This window comes from Syngnathus floridae, chromosome 16 (genome assembly GCF_059516105.1).
Source record: "Syngnathus floridae isolate MCC-2025c chromosome 16, RoL_Sflo_1.0, whole genome shotgun sequence".
NCBI lineage: Eukaryota > Metazoa > Chordata > Actinopteri > Syngnathiformes > Syngnathidae > Syngnathus > Syngnathus floridae.
In genome coordinates, this window is record NC_142428.1 from 74,435 (window position 1) to 90,000 (window position 15,566).

At 48.3% G+C, this 15,566-nt stretch overlaps 2 protein-coding genes across 5 annotated transcripts in view; both read right to left on the bottom strand.

Annotated features, from left to right (window-relative positions):
- Positions 1-716: 716 nt before the first annotated feature.
- Positions 717-8,689, bottom strand: syne3 (spectrin repeat containing, nuclear envelope family member 3). Of its 3 annotated transcripts, none has more exons than XM_088401087.1 (19): positions 8,527-8,689; positions 7,165-7,327; positions 6,775-6,947; positions 6,183-6,492; positions 5,948-6,103; positions 5,312-5,659; positions 4,928-5,067; positions 4,672-4,846; positions 4,248-4,430; positions 3,890-4,033; positions 3,687-3,821; positions 3,371-3,532; positions 2,977-3,149; positions 2,671-2,780; positions 2,345-2,580; positions 2,082-2,225; positions 1,717-1,902; positions 1,565-1,615; positions 717-1,104 (listed from the first exon to the last, which is right to left on the bottom strand). In XM_088401087.1, the coding sequence occupies exons 2-19, from the start codon at positions 7,306-7,308 to the stop codon at positions 922-924; spliced, it is 3,153 nt and encodes a 1,050-aa protein (XP_088257213.1). In that variant the 5' UTR covers positions 7,309-7,327; positions 8,527-8,689; the 3' UTR covers positions 717-921. The 3 variants fall into 3 exon arrangements, with proteins under 3 accessions (XP_088257213.1, XP_088257212.1, XP_088257211.1); XM_088401086.1 differs by having other exon boundaries at positions 2,345-2,583; XM_088401085.1 differs by having other exon boundaries at positions 2,345-2,780.
- A 264-nt stretch (positions 8,690-8,953) lies between these two features.
- Positions 8,954-15,566, bottom strand: part of gabrr2a (gamma-aminobutyric acid type A receptor subunit rho2a) — a 9,557-nt gene continuing 2,944 nt past the window's right edge. The window contains exons 2-10 of one of the 2 annotated variants that reach the window (XM_088401107.1): positions 14,621-14,661; positions 13,973-14,079; positions 12,491-12,558; positions 11,553-11,776; positions 10,940-11,022; positions 10,491-10,631; positions 10,092-10,244; positions 9,540-9,748; positions 8,954-9,384 (exon numbers count right to left, since the gene is read on the bottom strand). In XM_088401107.1, coding sequence (XP_088257233.1) covers positions 9,049-9,384; positions 9,540-9,748; positions 10,092-10,244; positions 10,491-10,631; positions 10,940-11,022; positions 11,553-11,776; positions 12,491-12,558; positions 13,973-14,079; positions 14,621-14,661 — 1,362 coding nt within the window. In that variant the 3' untranslated portion in view covers positions 8,954-9,048. Of the gene's footprint in view, positions 9,385-9,539; positions 9,749-10,091; positions 10,245-10,490; positions 10,632-10,939; positions 11,023-11,552; positions 11,777-12,490; positions 12,559-13,972; positions 14,080-14,620 lie in introns of both variants that reach the window. The other variant, XM_088401105.1, reaches the window with a different exon arrangement.

Below are 15,566 nucleotides of genomic sequence, written 5' to 3' on the forward strand. Positions count from 1 at the left end.
TATGTGATCGCGGAAAGTGGACACTTTTCATTGCTTGGCAAGGAAAACCACTTCACAATTGACTTGCAATACATTCACGCCCTCTAACGGTCAACAAGAAAACGACGTGTTGGAAATTTCAACTCAGTGGTGTTTACATTTCTAAGTAACGCACGGGTTCACGCTGAAGAGTTGAGTCCACGCAATAACGGTGTGAAAAGAGAGCTGCTGTGTACGATATTTAAGAGGCTGGACGGTGGATGGATCTTTTTAAGAGCAAACTTTAATACGGGGCCTTTTCAGTGATGAACATAACACACCGACCGGCTCGGTCGGTACGGATGGGTGGTTGGCTGTGGACTTCCACACGTCACACTGTATTTGTAAACAACAGCCATCCTGCTGTTCACATGGACTATTTTTGTGCTTTTATGTCCTATTTTAGTCCAAATGAGACCAATCGCTCGGGACCGTGCCGGCTCCGCTTCTCGATGCTCCTTCTTGAACAGAATAGCATAGAGATCCGGCCGGGGTTCAACTGTAGTGCTGTGGTCTTCATTCTAAAATATATCACATCCAGTCTGAGCGCACATTCGAACAACTAATATGTGCACAATCGAAGTTCATAGAGCAAAATAGAAGTTTTTGAGATTTGAATATAGGTTCTTAATTCTTTTTCAAGGTCATGCTTTGTGCAAGAAAACAACCCCACAGACAAAATAAGAATGAGATTAAAATGAGGATTAAACAGTATTTTATTTGATATGGTTAACATTAGCAACTTTATTGTTGGCTAACAAGTAGCAACTGTATAAGGCATTTGGCTGATATGTGTGTAAATACTGAACATAATACGCTTTTCAAATGTTCATTGAAATATGGTTTTGGATCTCTTGGAACTGGAGCTGTGAGACAAGAATGTGAAAGTGCGATGGGTTGTGTCTATGTAGGCGGTGGTCCAGAGTAGCGCAGCATAACACTGAAAGATCTTGCAAAGTTGTTGGAGATGGAGCAGCTGTCGCCTTTGTCCACGAGGGGCAGGAGAAAGGCCAGCAGCAGTAAAGCCAGGAAGAGGAGCCAGAGAGGAAGAGCCAGTCGACACACCCGCTGCAGCAAGCCAGGTTTCTGAAACAGCAATAGGGAGGAGCAGGCAGAATTGGACAGTTACGTGGCTGTCTTCAAGAAGGAAATCTCAAGGAATTTTACCAACACACTTCTCTCCACATGATATAGCACGAAATATAACAACCCAGGTCCAGAGTTAGCTTAAGCCTGGGGCTAAGCCTGGGGCTAAGCCTGGGGCTAAGCCTGGGGCTAAGCCTGGGGCTAAGCCTGGGGCTAAGCCTGGGCCTAAGCCTGGGCCTAAGCCTGGGCCTAAGCCTGGGCCTAAGCCTGGGCCTAAGCCTGGGCCTAAGCCTGGGCCTAAGCCTGGGGCTAAGCCTGGGGCTAAACCTGGGGTGCGCGGCAAGGTTTAAACTATAAGAGAGCCCACATAGGATGAGAAAAATCAAAAAAATCATTGCTTGCTTAGTTTTGAAGTGGTGCGCGTACAGTGGTACCATATGTACACTTGGTTTTATGGTACCTTATATAGCGTTGCTCCTGTGCCAGGTTTCCCCAATTTGTGGGTGATTTTCTGCAAAGGGGGAACATTTCAATGTTAATGTGGCAAGATCTGCACCCAGCATATCATTAATTAACGGATGGAAAACTCGACTCAAGGGCAAGTCAAGTCACCTTGGAGCCCAGCCTGGGATGGGGGACAACTACTGCCTTTAGCTTGGACTTGTAGAGCATCCAGCGGTAACGAAGTTCTTCTAGACTTGCGTCTGCTGCTGAACCTGATCCACTCTTACTCATTGCACTCCCTTGAAGTAAAAGTTGGAACTGCTCCTGACCCCAGGTTACCCTTGACCTCAGGGCCTGCATACAAAAAAAAAGGAATAACACAGTAGCCAAGTTATTGTTGTTGCTTTTTTGGGCTTTCCAAATAATATTTCAAACCAAAGGAAAGTTTCAACTCAAGATCTCAGAGTTTGTTTGAGCGCACTTGAGCCCCTAACGAAGTAGCAAATGTTGATATGCAGACACCGGTAACTCACGTTTAATGTTTCCTGTTGTATCTTGAGTTGGTTGCCCTTGAGTGTCGCTCCCTTGCTGTTAAGGATCCCTGAAAGCAGCTCATTCTCTTTGCAGAGCCAAGCCTCAAACTCTGTCCTTTTGTCCTCAAATTCCACTTCATCCATCTGTACACACACACATATGTATATATATATATCAAATAAAAGAGGAAAAACTATTCCATTGTATACTGGTGATCAAAAAATGCAAGAATTTGCTATTTGTACTGTTGGATTGCAAATACCATTGTGCTGGTTTGCTGCTTGGCTGGATGCTGTGTGAAAAGCCTGAAAGCTCCTTCACCTTGGCCCAGGCTCTCCATGGTCAGAGCCTTTTCTTCTAGGCTTTCCTCATCACTAGCAGGCCAAAGTGCTCCTCTGCTTGCTGTGTCACTGTTAACATTTGTATCCACTGTAGAGTCTTCAGCAAGAGGCTGCTGCTGCTGCTGCTGCTGCTGCTGCTGCTGCTGCTGCTGCTGCCCTGCTTGACTCAACATGGACAAATCCTCTCCATCTCCAGCGCAGAAAGTGTGCCTGCCCATCCCTTTTCCTGATACTTTGAGAGGATTACCCTGCTGTAGTCCAGGCAGTACGGCTAAGTCTTCAGTCTGACCAAAGCATCCGCTGTCCACTTCCTTGCTCACGGTTGATTGTGTCTTATTTATGGAACCATTCACCAGCCTAGAAGGGGGCGGGGGAAGATGGAAATTGACAAAGACAAAAGTGTCAGGAGGCATTTGACCGCACCAAACCAAGTTGCAGCTGTTTTCCTTGACTAGAAAATAGGTCAATCATTTTTGGGCTTTTCCAGAATGGGAGCACCAAGCAACCTCTGGTTGTGCATTCCTGAATCTCCTTGTATTTGCGTCTGTTTTACCTGTGAATATCGAGACTGGTGGTATACAAGGCCAACCATAAACCTTGAAGGCGTGTCATATCTCCCTCAATGTGGACTCTTCCTTCCTCCGAGGTCCTTTTTAAAAGCGTCTGAGCCTGCATCTCCAACTGGTGAAGCTGGATCTCCTTCTCCGGAAACTCTCCAAGTGATTTCTGGGGACGGTCAATGGCAGATGAAGGAAAATGAAACTCCTACCACGATGACGCAGGGAATCTCCGATACCATAATGCAAGTGTATTTCGATTGCGCATTTCACAACAGCTGCAGCTGAAACAAACGACGTTTATGCTGTACAACACAAAAAAGATCAGAATGGTAGCAAATTTGCAAGAGTGGATTGAAGGATTGATTGGCCTTTTGTTAAGACTCAGACCTGGGCCTCATGCTGGCGCTTTTCTATGCTCCACTCTCCCGTAGGGCTCTTGAAGGACTCCAGCTTCTGCTTGGCGATAATCAACCATTTCTCCAGGTTTAGGAAACGCTGGTGGAAATCTGCATGATGGGCGATATTCTCCTCACACTTGTGCCGATCCGCCTGCAAACAACAACAACAACAACTCAAAATGTGCATGTATGCATATACGTACGGGAGGTTACCAGCTAGATCCCGGTCACCCAAAGAGAGGAAAAGAGTGACAGCCACTGGATTTTGGAAATTCCCTTCGGCTCATCAATGCGGGAGCTCCTACCTCGGTTGTCTCGTTCAGGTATTTCCAGTCACGATAGAGCTTTTCAAAGCGAGAGCGCTTGCTCGGACAGGACGATACGAGCGTTTCCAGAGCTGCGATGTGGGCTTCGCAGTCTTCTAGCTCCTTTTGGATCACCTGAGGGAAAAGGCGCAGTCACTATCTGGAGAGCTTTGTTGATACATCGACGACGTCATTTCACTCACCCTGAACTGCTGGGACTGACTTTTCTTTGCCAGGATGTCAGGCTGGAGCCCAACGGTTGCCATCATTGCATCTCTGAGACTGCTCAACTTGGAGCCAATCACAACGGAGGCCTCTTCAAAGTCCTTTGTGCTCGAGATGAAAGCCTGACAAAGTCAAAGGACTTGGATGAAATGTTACAGCCTGCTCTGAGTGGACCAAGCTTTCTTTGGCCTTGTGTGCGTGCGTGCCTATGGCGCTTTTCTCATCATTTAGGCTTGCCTAGATGTTTGCCAGGCAACACTTTTTCTCGTCTCGTCTAATGTGGAGATATAGCCAACAGAAGTGACGCTGGATCTTGGGTTTTTTTTCCTCTCTCACCTCCAGTCTTCCCTTTCTCTGTAAAAGCTGATCGTGCAGTAGTTCTCTGTTCCTCATCGCAGAACTCAGCTCACTGCGCAGAGCATCGGCCCGTTTGGGATCAAACAGAGATTGGAGCCGGTCCCCCCTCGTTTGGAGCTGATTCAAACGCTCCTGCAGCTGGATACTGTCCTTCGCCAGCCGCTGAGTGGAGATGACAGGACGGGAAGAAAGAAAGAAAGAAAGAAAGAAAGAAAGAAAGAAAGAAAGAAAGAAAGAAAGAAAGAAAGAAAGAAAGAAAGAAAGAAAGAAAGAAAGAGAGAAAGAAAGAGCACATTGCACACATACGTATATATGACCTTTCTAGTCACAATAATAACAATAATACGTATTCAAAGACTGAAGCACAATGAAAATTGTGACATAAAAACAATGCGTGCTTTACCTCAATATTCTGGAGCAGTAGAACAATGTGTGACAAGTCTGTGACCTCAGCAGATGCCTCCAAAACCTGAGAGACCATATCTCTCCAGCGCGCAAAGAAAAGCAGGGTGTCCTCCAGCGTCTTTCTCAAGCCGCACTCTGACTCAGAGCACAATTTGGCCGCTTTGCATTTCACGCTGTAGGTCCGTCCAACATACAGATACATACACGTTAGGAGGAAAGCTGAAAGCAAGCGGGAAAGGCAAGTTATCGGCCACCTCTGATGTTCTCTGACCACAGCGAGGACATCGTCGGAAATGTGACGGGAGTCCTCAGAGAACCCGAACAGCTCCTTGAGCTGCGACTTTAGACATTCCACTTGGGACTCCTCCGCCGCCGCCAGGGCCTCTCTCACGTCCTAAAATGAAGTGGACTTCATCAGAAAAGAGCTTTCACTTTTTGGGCGACGGAAACTAAAGGCATTTTCGGGTGTCAGTTTGATTTTGGGCTGACGCCAGGAAACAATACGCATGACACTGCCTGCCTGCCTCCGGAGGCTGAGATGAAGAAATCGCAAAAAAGCCCAGATACGCAGACATGGCAAGTCATTAGGATTGCAGGACTGCTCAGCTTTCCCATGGTATCATTTTTGACAAACTCACCGTGTATCTTCTCCACTGGTCCATCATCTGCTCTTCGCTAAACTCAGCCCCACGAGGGTCCTCCAGTTCCCGCTCGAGCTCCCGGAGTCGTGCTCGGAGGCTTCCCACGTCGTCTTGCAGTCGCCGGCATCTTGCCGTGTAGTCGCCGTGCGTGTCCAATGCGGAGCGCAGACCCTCCTCAACCTCACACAAGCCTTGTCTCAGTCTCTGCCAACCAAGCCTGAGCTCTTCAGCCTCGTCTACAACCAGCTCCGCTCCAGCGGGGCACGTCTGCACTCTGACGCCTTCAGCCGCAGCCTCGATACGCTCCAGAGTTTTTTCCTCACTGGCTACCATGTCGTCCAGGGCCTAAAAAAGGCAAAGGTACAAATGGAGAGAAGCAGTCAAATATGATTACGCTCGGGCGACGCGATTTGAGTTGCCGTTTTTAGCAGGAGTGAGGATTGAGTGAGCAGCCGCCGCCGCCGCCACCATCACCGCCGCCACCACTACCGTCACCGCCGCCACCACCACCGCTGCCACCGCCGCTTAAGTGTGAGCTTGTGCAGCCCACTTTGTTCATCTTAGTACACCAGGTGTTGAGCATTTGTTTTCATCGTACATTTGACATCATATATAGTCCAATTGCAGACTGACTTTTAAAGCTTGGATCTTGTTCTCTGACGTGTCCTCTTTCTCCATAAGGTCTGTCAGCTCCTTGGTCTTGGACAGCAGCCATGACTGAAAGCGCTCAACACTGCCTCGGTAAGTCCGGTGCTCCTCGGCTATCCCCTGAAGCAGCGCTAGGCGATCCTAGAATAGCGCCAGTCACACTTTGGCCTTCGTCGGATCAAGGGAAATGCGTCACGGCACAGATCGCAGGACATTTTACCTCAACCTTGTCCTTGAGGTCGTCGTACGCCTGCCGCAGTCCCTCCCGAGCTCGGGAGTCCACGCTGGGGTCTCGGGTTCTGTCGTGCAGCACGGCGGCTTCGTCCAGCAGCCTCTTGATCAGAGCTGCCTGGCCGTGGACGTCGCTCAGCGCCACTCTCTGTTGGTCCGCTTGCCACAGCTTTTCCTTCAATCCCACTTGCAAGGGCACGCCGACATCCAAGTGGCACTGCTGCTTGGCTAGCCACGACTCAAACTCCCGGAGGGCCTTCAAATACTCGCTCCAATGGAGCCACACCCACTCGATCCGACTGGGAATCGAGTGAAACGATCGCCGCAAGGTTCAAGTTAAGACAATTCATTGAGGACACTAGGAAGCTTTGATATACATATGTACATTGAACCCCGCCCGGTTGGGCTTTTGCAGGGAATGTTGAGCATAATTGTCAACTGTGAAGCCCTTTGACAAGCCCAAAAAAAATGGACTGTCAACACATAAAGCATGGAGCAGATCATCACGCAGAAAGACTTTGACTCGGCTCAAGAAATTGACCAAGAAAATGGGGATAAAAATGCATGCGAGAATTGCCAACCTGTGGCAGTGAATGATGTAGGTGCACGTTTCCTCCCAGCAACTTTTTAATTCTTTGAGCTTCGCGTGGATGTGGCTCTTCACTCCTTCCTCCCCCGTCTGCAGAAGATGCTCCGCTGCGACCAGCGCCATCTCCATCTTCGCACGACCATCGTGCTCTGATTGGTGAATTTTCTTCAAATTGGAAATATTGACTTTTTTAGGACAGGCGGCAAACACGTACAGGTCCCGGAAGGTAACATCTCTGCACAAGTCAACACCGGCTGGCAAAGTGTGACACGCTTTGCACTTTCCGGATGGAGATACCTACGCTACCTCGGCACGGAGAGCGAAGAAGAAAATGACAAGTCTATGATTTGAAATGACACGCAAAGCCGAGGGGGGGTCTCACCTCGGTCTCTCTGAGTCTGGCTTCAAGAGCATTGCGGGGCCCTTGGGTGTTATCGTTTGCCCTCAGCCTCTCCTGGACAGCCTTCATCCAAGAGAGTGCCGCTTCCAGTCTTTCCGTGAACGTGCGCTGCTCCTGCTCAGTCATGACCGTTCAGGTTTCAGGCCTGAGAAAGAACACACTGTCAGACTCGGCTTTCACATACGTACTATCTTCTTATTGTTCAAGGAGGACCAAGAGAGTCTGGCCTTTGGAGAGTTCTTGACTAAAAACCGGGCCGGCCAGGTGTGGCATCAGCAGTGTTTGCGAGCCAAAATGTGGCTTCAGGTGGAAACGGTAGCCGTCATCCATTTTAGTGACTAGACTTGTATTTAGGCTCTCGAAAACTCTCACGAGCCAAATCAATCAAAGCTGCGTGCTAACGCTTCATTTGTGAAGAGCCCAGCCTTCTTTCTCACGCGATCCTCCATTTTTGTTGCATCGATCAAACCTGAAGATGTTTTTATTTTCTGAAGTGTGTTATAAATAAAAAGTCCAAATTCATGCAGATCGAACACTTAGTCCACAAAGTGACTCAGACAAAGCTGCTATGTTCACGTTTATTATTCCAGCAACGCAATGGCAAGCTACATTGAAGTTGAGTTACAATTCGCGTCCTCCCTCCCCGCTCGCCGTAGACAAAATGAACACAACTTTTTTGTTCACAAAGCACTTCGACTATGCAATACAATACTTACACCTTTCACCGGAACAACGCACTTTACAAAAAAATCAAATAGCACACGAGCTATTGGCAATGAACAATAACTATGTCTCTGTACGCCTTGTTATGAAGAATTGAGAATTCCTCTTCAAGGGTGGAACAGCACCAGACTCGGCTAATAATGTCAAGTAAATGTCATCAAACCGATATGGATCATTTTCTCACAGTAGATGCCTGCATTTCTTTACGATCACCCATTCCACTCTGGTGGAAGTGGCGGCAAACTACGGAAGTACACGGCAGCTGCCCCGAGGGAAGGATGCCTGCCAGCGCGCGCCTACGACCCTTCCGACCACCACCAAACAAGAGAGTGAGTGAGTGAGTGAGTGAGTGAGTGAGTGAGTGAGTGAGTGAGTGAGTGAGTGAGTGAGTGAGTGAGTGAGTGAGTGAGTGAGTGAGTGAGTGAGTGAGTGAGTGAGTGAGTGAGTGAGTGAGTGAGTGGCTATGGGTTGGACGCAGCCGCTCAGCCCAAGAACACAACGAACGACCCATGAACATCGTACCGATGCTCTATCCCTCATTCTGTTTAGGCCTTCCTTCATGTAGCCAGGGAATATTTGTTGACGAAGAAAAAAAAAAGATACTTCTTGAGTAATACTCACAATGTTTTGCTCATCGGGGGACAACAACGCGCAAATCGACCCAGTTGTGTTGTGGTTGGAGTCAGTCAAGTTGGAGAAGAGCAGACCGGAAGGAAGTCGCTGGCTCGCGCGTGCGCGCTCGCTCGCTCGGTCTCCCGCCCGCCCGCCAGCCGGCCCGCCCGCGCGCGCGCATGCGCGCGCGCCCGGCCTGCCCTGCCCTGCCCTGGGCTGGGACTGCCAAGCTGCATTCACTGTCTCTTTGTAAATTGCAATGTCGTCATCAAATCTCAAAATGTTTTTTCATTGAAATGGAATTGTCATCGTGCAAAGGTCCCTTTCGGTCCATGTACCTTCTGTTCAATCTATTTTCGAAAACTTGGCATGAAGAATGCTCAAATTAATGACGCATTCAAAAATAATAGGTGTGGAAAAGGCCGGAACTTATTATTTCCCCCCCAGTCAAATTTAATCAGCTCAGAATCTTAACATTTGAATAAACTTGTATTTTCTAGGAGTGCAGCTCTAAATCATTAGTGCATGTGATCAGCAGTAGACAGACCAATAGATGAGGTTGAAGAAAATGTAGGAGCCGGGAAAAATCATACGGGAGTATTTGTCAATGGCATGTGTGTTTTGGATGATGTTTAGGGTACGGAGGCTCTTCTTCTTCTTGATGGTGGTGGACTCGCTGCTCACTGACAGATGAACCACCATATGATCCGTTTTTTCCGAAACATCATGCATTTCTTCCTGCTCCTCCTCAGGCACCATGGGCTCTTCTGTGTAGCCAGCAAGACTGTTGGTATCGGCCTCGCTATAGGTGCCGTCTAACATTGCCATTGTCCGGGTCTGGGAAATGCCACACGTGCAGGGCAGGGACTGTCGGGAAACAAGGGAGAAGGCGGTTGGAACCCGGCAGGCAGACAAGCAAGCAAACAAACAAACAAACAAACAAACAAACAAACAAACAAACAAACAAACAAACAAACAAACAAACAAACAAACAAACACAGAGGTGAGAGAGCCAAAGTTACCTGCGATTGCGCCCGCGCTCTCATTTTCCGTTCCCGACGGTCCTGGGCAGTGGACAGGTAGTTGACGGCAGCATACTCCAGCACCGATAAGAAGACAAAGACAAAGCTGACCCAGAGGTAAATGTCCACCGCCTTGATGTACGATACTCGGGGCATCGATGCGTTCACGCCGGTGATGATGGTGGACATGGTTAGGACAGTGGTGATTCCTAGACGCAAGACACGGCGGGACATTACGACTTCATCAAGCTACAAAAACAGAGTCGCGGGAATAGCGAGCCCCCAGTCATTTGTTGATCATAAATTAAGTGGCTGCCACCATCTTGAAAGCAAAGATTGCGAAAAGGATCGTTTTCATCTGCTTCGAATGGACTCCATCCATTAACGATACAGATTTGTCTGGAGTCAAATGTGAGTCTGAAGCGTCATTTCTGTGGAACTAAAAACAAAAACATATCGCAAAATAAATCTACCACGAGAGACGAGCGGAAGTGCCCAGATACATAGCTGTGATGGCGGGCTTTTGTCATCTCGGCAAGTCTGGCATTTTACCCAGGGAAACTCTGGCTGGCACAGCGCGGCGGTCAATCCAAAAGGACACCCAGGATAGCATGACCATTAATGTGGCGGGAAAATAGGTCTGCAGCAGGAAGAAGAAGATGTGGCGTCTCAGCGTGAAGTTGATGTACAGCCGATTGTACCAGCCTGAAAAGACACAGCCAGAACAGCTCAGGTGTGGAAGGAAAGAGGGAAAACACACACACACACACGCACGCACGCACACACACACACACACGCACACGCAAACACACACACACACAGACACGTAATTCTAAAATGCAAGTGTGATTTTGGTGATTTTGCCGATCGATTGGCAGCATCTGCTGCTGTCTATCAAATAAGCTAAAAAGAGCAAAGCAACATTTGGAGCGCTGAATATTGTGTCCATACCTGTGCTGCTGTAGAAAGCCAAGCGAGATGTGGTGTGGAATTTCTGGATGAGAAACTGCGATAAGGAAATCCGATCGTCGGTGCTGAGGGATTCGTCGCCGCTTTTCCAGTAAAGCATCAAGTCTTCATCTGTGTATGCATCTGTCACACACATACAGCTCATTTGCATGGGAGTGGGACTTCCCAAGGTTGCAATGATGGATGTTCACTAACAAGCTCCACGGCACCAGTAGATTTGCTTTGACCTAACCAGTCAACTCGCAATGAATTGAGCCTAAAGCTCTTTACAACGCCGCACGTTCAGCCAAACAACAAGCAAGCGTTTGCACACCTCCACTGAGCGGGAATCCACCCCATGGATGGATGGACGAGCAGATGGATGGATGGATGGATGGATGATGGATGGATGATGGATGGATGGATGGATGACTATTTGATGAATGACTCACAGCTTTCCAACTCCAAGGAGCAAGTCTGAGAATCCAAAGGAAATCGGCTAAAGTCCATGTTACAAGCTGCAGTCACTGTGACTCTAGGACACATCAAGAGGACAATCATTGCAGTATCACGATATGTACATTGGTATAGGCAGCGCGTTCATTAGTTGTCATGATTTACTTTCACCACAAGTGTCGCCATCATTCTTTGAAACCGTCATTGAGGCACAAATTCTCCGTACAGGATCCCAACGCGGACGCAAGCGACAAAACAAAGCAGAAGGATCAGAGCAAGCTCAGTAGCAGTACAACACTGCTTTCTTTCCTGCCGCAAGCTCAGTAGCAGCACAACACTGCTTTCTTTCCTGCCGCAAGCTCAGTAGCAGCACAACACTGCTTTCTTTCCTGCCGCAAGCTCAGTAGCAGCACAAGACTGCTTTCTTTCCTGCCGCAAGCTCAGTAGCAGCACAACACTGCTTTCTTTCCTGCCGCAAGCTCAGTAGCAGTACAACACTGCCAAATGAGCGGCAACCCACTCATTAGCTATTTAGCGGACCGTGGAGATGGCTGTTCAATCAAGCAAATGCGATTGTAGCAAATACGAACAATGATATGATATGCACACCTGAGACTGTAAAGCACGTGGCCGTCAGGAAAGACACGCAGCATGATGTTGTCTGTGGTTGTGTCATGGATGAAAGATCGCTTGGAGTGGACAAAGAATACATCAGGGACCCAGATCTTTTTCACCAGGCGCCCATCAAATGTCATGCTCTTGTTGGTGCTGCTGCTGAATGACAGACGCTCATCTTTCCAATAATGTCGCAGGTACAAGGTCATGGTAAAGTCCTGTTGGAAGATGGCGGCGGCAAAGTAGCAGGTAGAAAATTGATCAATGCTGGCCCAAAGCCATTTGGCAAAATTGGAAACAAGGCAGGCAGGCAGGCAGGCAGGCAGGCACGCAGGCAGGCAGGCAGGCAGGAAGGCATGAAGGAAGGCAGGCAGACAGGCAGGCAGCCAGGCAGGCAGGCAGCCAGGCAGGCAGCCAGGCAGCCAGGCAGGCACGCAGGCAGGCAGGCAGGCAGGCAGGCAGGAAGGCAGGAAGGAAGGCAGGAAGGAAGGCAGGAAGGAAGGCAGGAAGGAAGGCAGGCAGGAAGGAAGGCAGGAAGGAAGGCAGGCAGGAAGGCAGGCAGGCTCCATTTGTGGATGGGAATCATGACATCATTGATTTCGCTTTAGCAAAATTGAAAGTTGCATCAAGACAACGATTCAATAAAGCCCATCAGATTGCGCGTACTTCTGCTTGATTTTCACGACACAAACACAGCTAAGCGATATGTTGAGAGCAAGCAAGACCAATGGCTAACACATAATAAATATTCTGTCCTGACGGCATGACAAAAAACCTGCTAATATTTATGGCCGCAAAGCATTAACTGCGCTATGGTGGCCAATGACTAGAGTGTAATCATAATAATCTGGATTTGACTCACTGATGGAACCAATGACCATATGTATTTGTATGATTTACATTTGCACAATGTATTGCATAGGTTAGCCTACCATGTCAACTTCCGAGATGCTGTCCAAGCTCTCCACTTGAACATCTACTCCCACGGGGATAGCGGGACCTGAAAAACAAAAGCACCGGATGTAAACCGTTGCCGAGTAAAAAGCATGTGCCAGCTAAGCCTGAGCTTGAGGTGTGTGCAATTATTTTGAATGTTTTTGCGTTGCTCTAAAAAATAGCACTGCATACTTTTTGTAGCCATATACTATGTATGTCGAATTTGAACATATATATTGTATCGAGCGATATGGATGGATATCCTCTCCATCCATCCATCCATCCATCCATCCATCCATCCATCCATCCATCCATCCATCCATCCATCCATCCATCCATCCATCCATCCATCCATCCATCCATCCATCCATCCATCCATCCATCCATCCATCCATCCATCCATCCATCCATCCATCCATCCATCCATCCATCCATCCATCCATCCATCCATCCATCCATCCATCCATCCATCCATCCATCCATCCAAAGCGCTTATCCTCACAAGTGTGCTGGTGCCTATTCCAGCTGTCTCCGTCATTCTCACTTACTCTGAGTTTTTCTCTCTCGCTCTCTCGCTCTCTATTCGAGAAAGCGAGAGAAGAGAGAGAGAAAGAGAGTGACATGTGGGATGTGTTATTGCTTTTAATCCTCAGTAGAATAACACATTAAGCTGTTGTTAATCTGCAAAGAAGGAAGAGAGGGGAAAGACCATCAGCCACATCACTTGATGTGTAACCTCGTGTTTTGTTTATTACAGTAGTGGTGGTGTGCTTTTCACAAAATGTGCTTGAGCGATGTTTGAGCGAGACAACATACTTTTCTTTCGATTGCTTTCGAAGCAAGCAGCAATCATCGATCATCGAGTTTGCCCACAGCAGAGTCCGAGTCAATCATCAAGCCGTACTACGTATACACGTTGTACACGTATTAGCCGCACTCGGTCCTGCCGTGTCGGTATTGTCGGAGCAAGGAAGGCACCGGAAAAGTACAGCGCTGGATCCGCCGTACTTTGGTCCCCAAAGACTAACAAGGATGACACCATCAGAACCGTGACGCCTTTGTCAAATGAACACTCCTGGGTGTCATCCGACATGTCGGTCATGCGGCGAGCTTGTCGCACGCACTCTTGTGACAATGGGGATAGCCCCTCGAGTGTTTGAAATCAAACTCTCGTGGGGCCCGGCCCAACACAGCTCCGTATGTACGTAGGTAGGTGGCAGCAGTGGCCAGCGGATTAAGCTGGCAGGGCGGACGGCCGGCCGGTCGGCCGGCCGTTCCTCCCGCTTACACGTCACGTTTGCATTGGCACCAATCATAGGCCAGATGCTACTCTGCAAATGACACAACTAAGAAGCGGCCATTGCAAAAAGATGTATTCAATAGCGCCTATTTTGGCATTGGAGTCAATATAAAGCCAATGGCAGCAATCAAGCCATCGATCAGAAAGTGTGGCCAGACGCAAGTCACCAACGACGTACCTCCAAACGCTGGCCTCATGGTGAAGTCATGATCATCTACTTTGATGAGATGCTCCGTCTTCATTTTGCGAGACTTGGTCACATCCGGGGGCTTCTTTGCCAACGAGCTGAAGGGAGAGAAAGAATCCATGAGGGACCTTTACAGATCAGTCAGATCAATGCAGCTCTTTGTCAGAGAGAACAGCAGATACATAAGACGTGAGTGACGATTCTGCCTTGGCAAATGCCAAGAGACAACTCCCTGGACTCATATGACAACGTGAGATCCAACCAAGTTGACGGGCGCCAAACAGCATGGACCGAGCCGGAGCAAATATAGTATGATGACTTCTTCATTGTAGCGTGCAGAAACGCTGGAAATGGTGCTCTGAGCAAGCAAATCTACCCCACCCAGTCACGTGGACTGAGAAGCCCATCAAGAAAGAGGAAAATGCAAAACAACAGGGAACAAAGTATCAAAATCCAAAAATCAGAAAGCAGGAAACTCAATACAGACAACTGGACAAGGCACAAGTGGCTGACGTAGTTGATTGGAAGTGCGTGTGTGTGTGCAGGGGGGGGGGGGGGCTGACCACACACACCACGTGGACACAATCACTTGCTCTTTAGTATAACCTTTCTTACCAAATGAACATATCAGATACTTACGAGCCATGCTTTCGGATCTCCACGGTGCCCGTCCATCTCCTCTGGCGATGGCGGCATTCCCCCGTTAGAAGGAGACACAGAAATAAAAGCAAAGCTTTGGTCAAATTGGGCATTTTGAAGAGAGAAATCCACAGGTGGGACTCTTGAATCCTCCCTCTGTGCATTTTATTCCAACGGGACTCAAGCACAACAGCATGACTCTCCCTCTGCTAATGATGGATGAGTCCAAAGTCGTATGTGCATGCATGCACCTAGTCACCGTCTGGACTTTTCACATCAGGGCAAGGGCGGGCGAATAAACATCTGAAGCCCTGCTGTAGGGGGGAGAGAGCGAGCGAGAGAGAGAGAGAGAGAGAGAGAGAGAGAGAGAGAGAGAGAGAGAGAGAGAGAGAGAGAAATACTCTGGGATTATTTGCAGATCGGCATGGCACAACATGAGGGAGATTATTACTCGCTCTGCTCTCAGGATTGTAGGATTGTTTTGGCCGACAGGCGTAAACCCCCAAGTTAAAAAAAACGCTTGTACTATTTGACTGGCAGCAGTGATCTACTCGTTATTTTGTGCATCTGTCATTTACGCTAGAATACCGGAAATGTCGGTCCGCCTTGGGTTTTTGACAAAACCAAAGGCTTTTATGTGCTGTGCGGAAAATACACTACTTTGGTGTTTGACCCAACGCAAATGTTCCATCATCCAATAAATAGTCAATTTGACCCAGAATTTGGTTACCTCCGTCAAAAATAACCCCAAATTTGGATTTGACACAGACCACCCAAAAATGAAGTCAAGGAAATAAGATAAATCTGTGTGCGACCCGAGTAACTGTGAAGTCATTGCCAGGCACGTGGCTTGCCTATGGAGGGATTTTTTTTTTTTTTTTAAATCACTAGGTGACCTTAGCAACAACAACAAAAAAAGCAGAGCGTGGCACACAGCCTGCTTCCT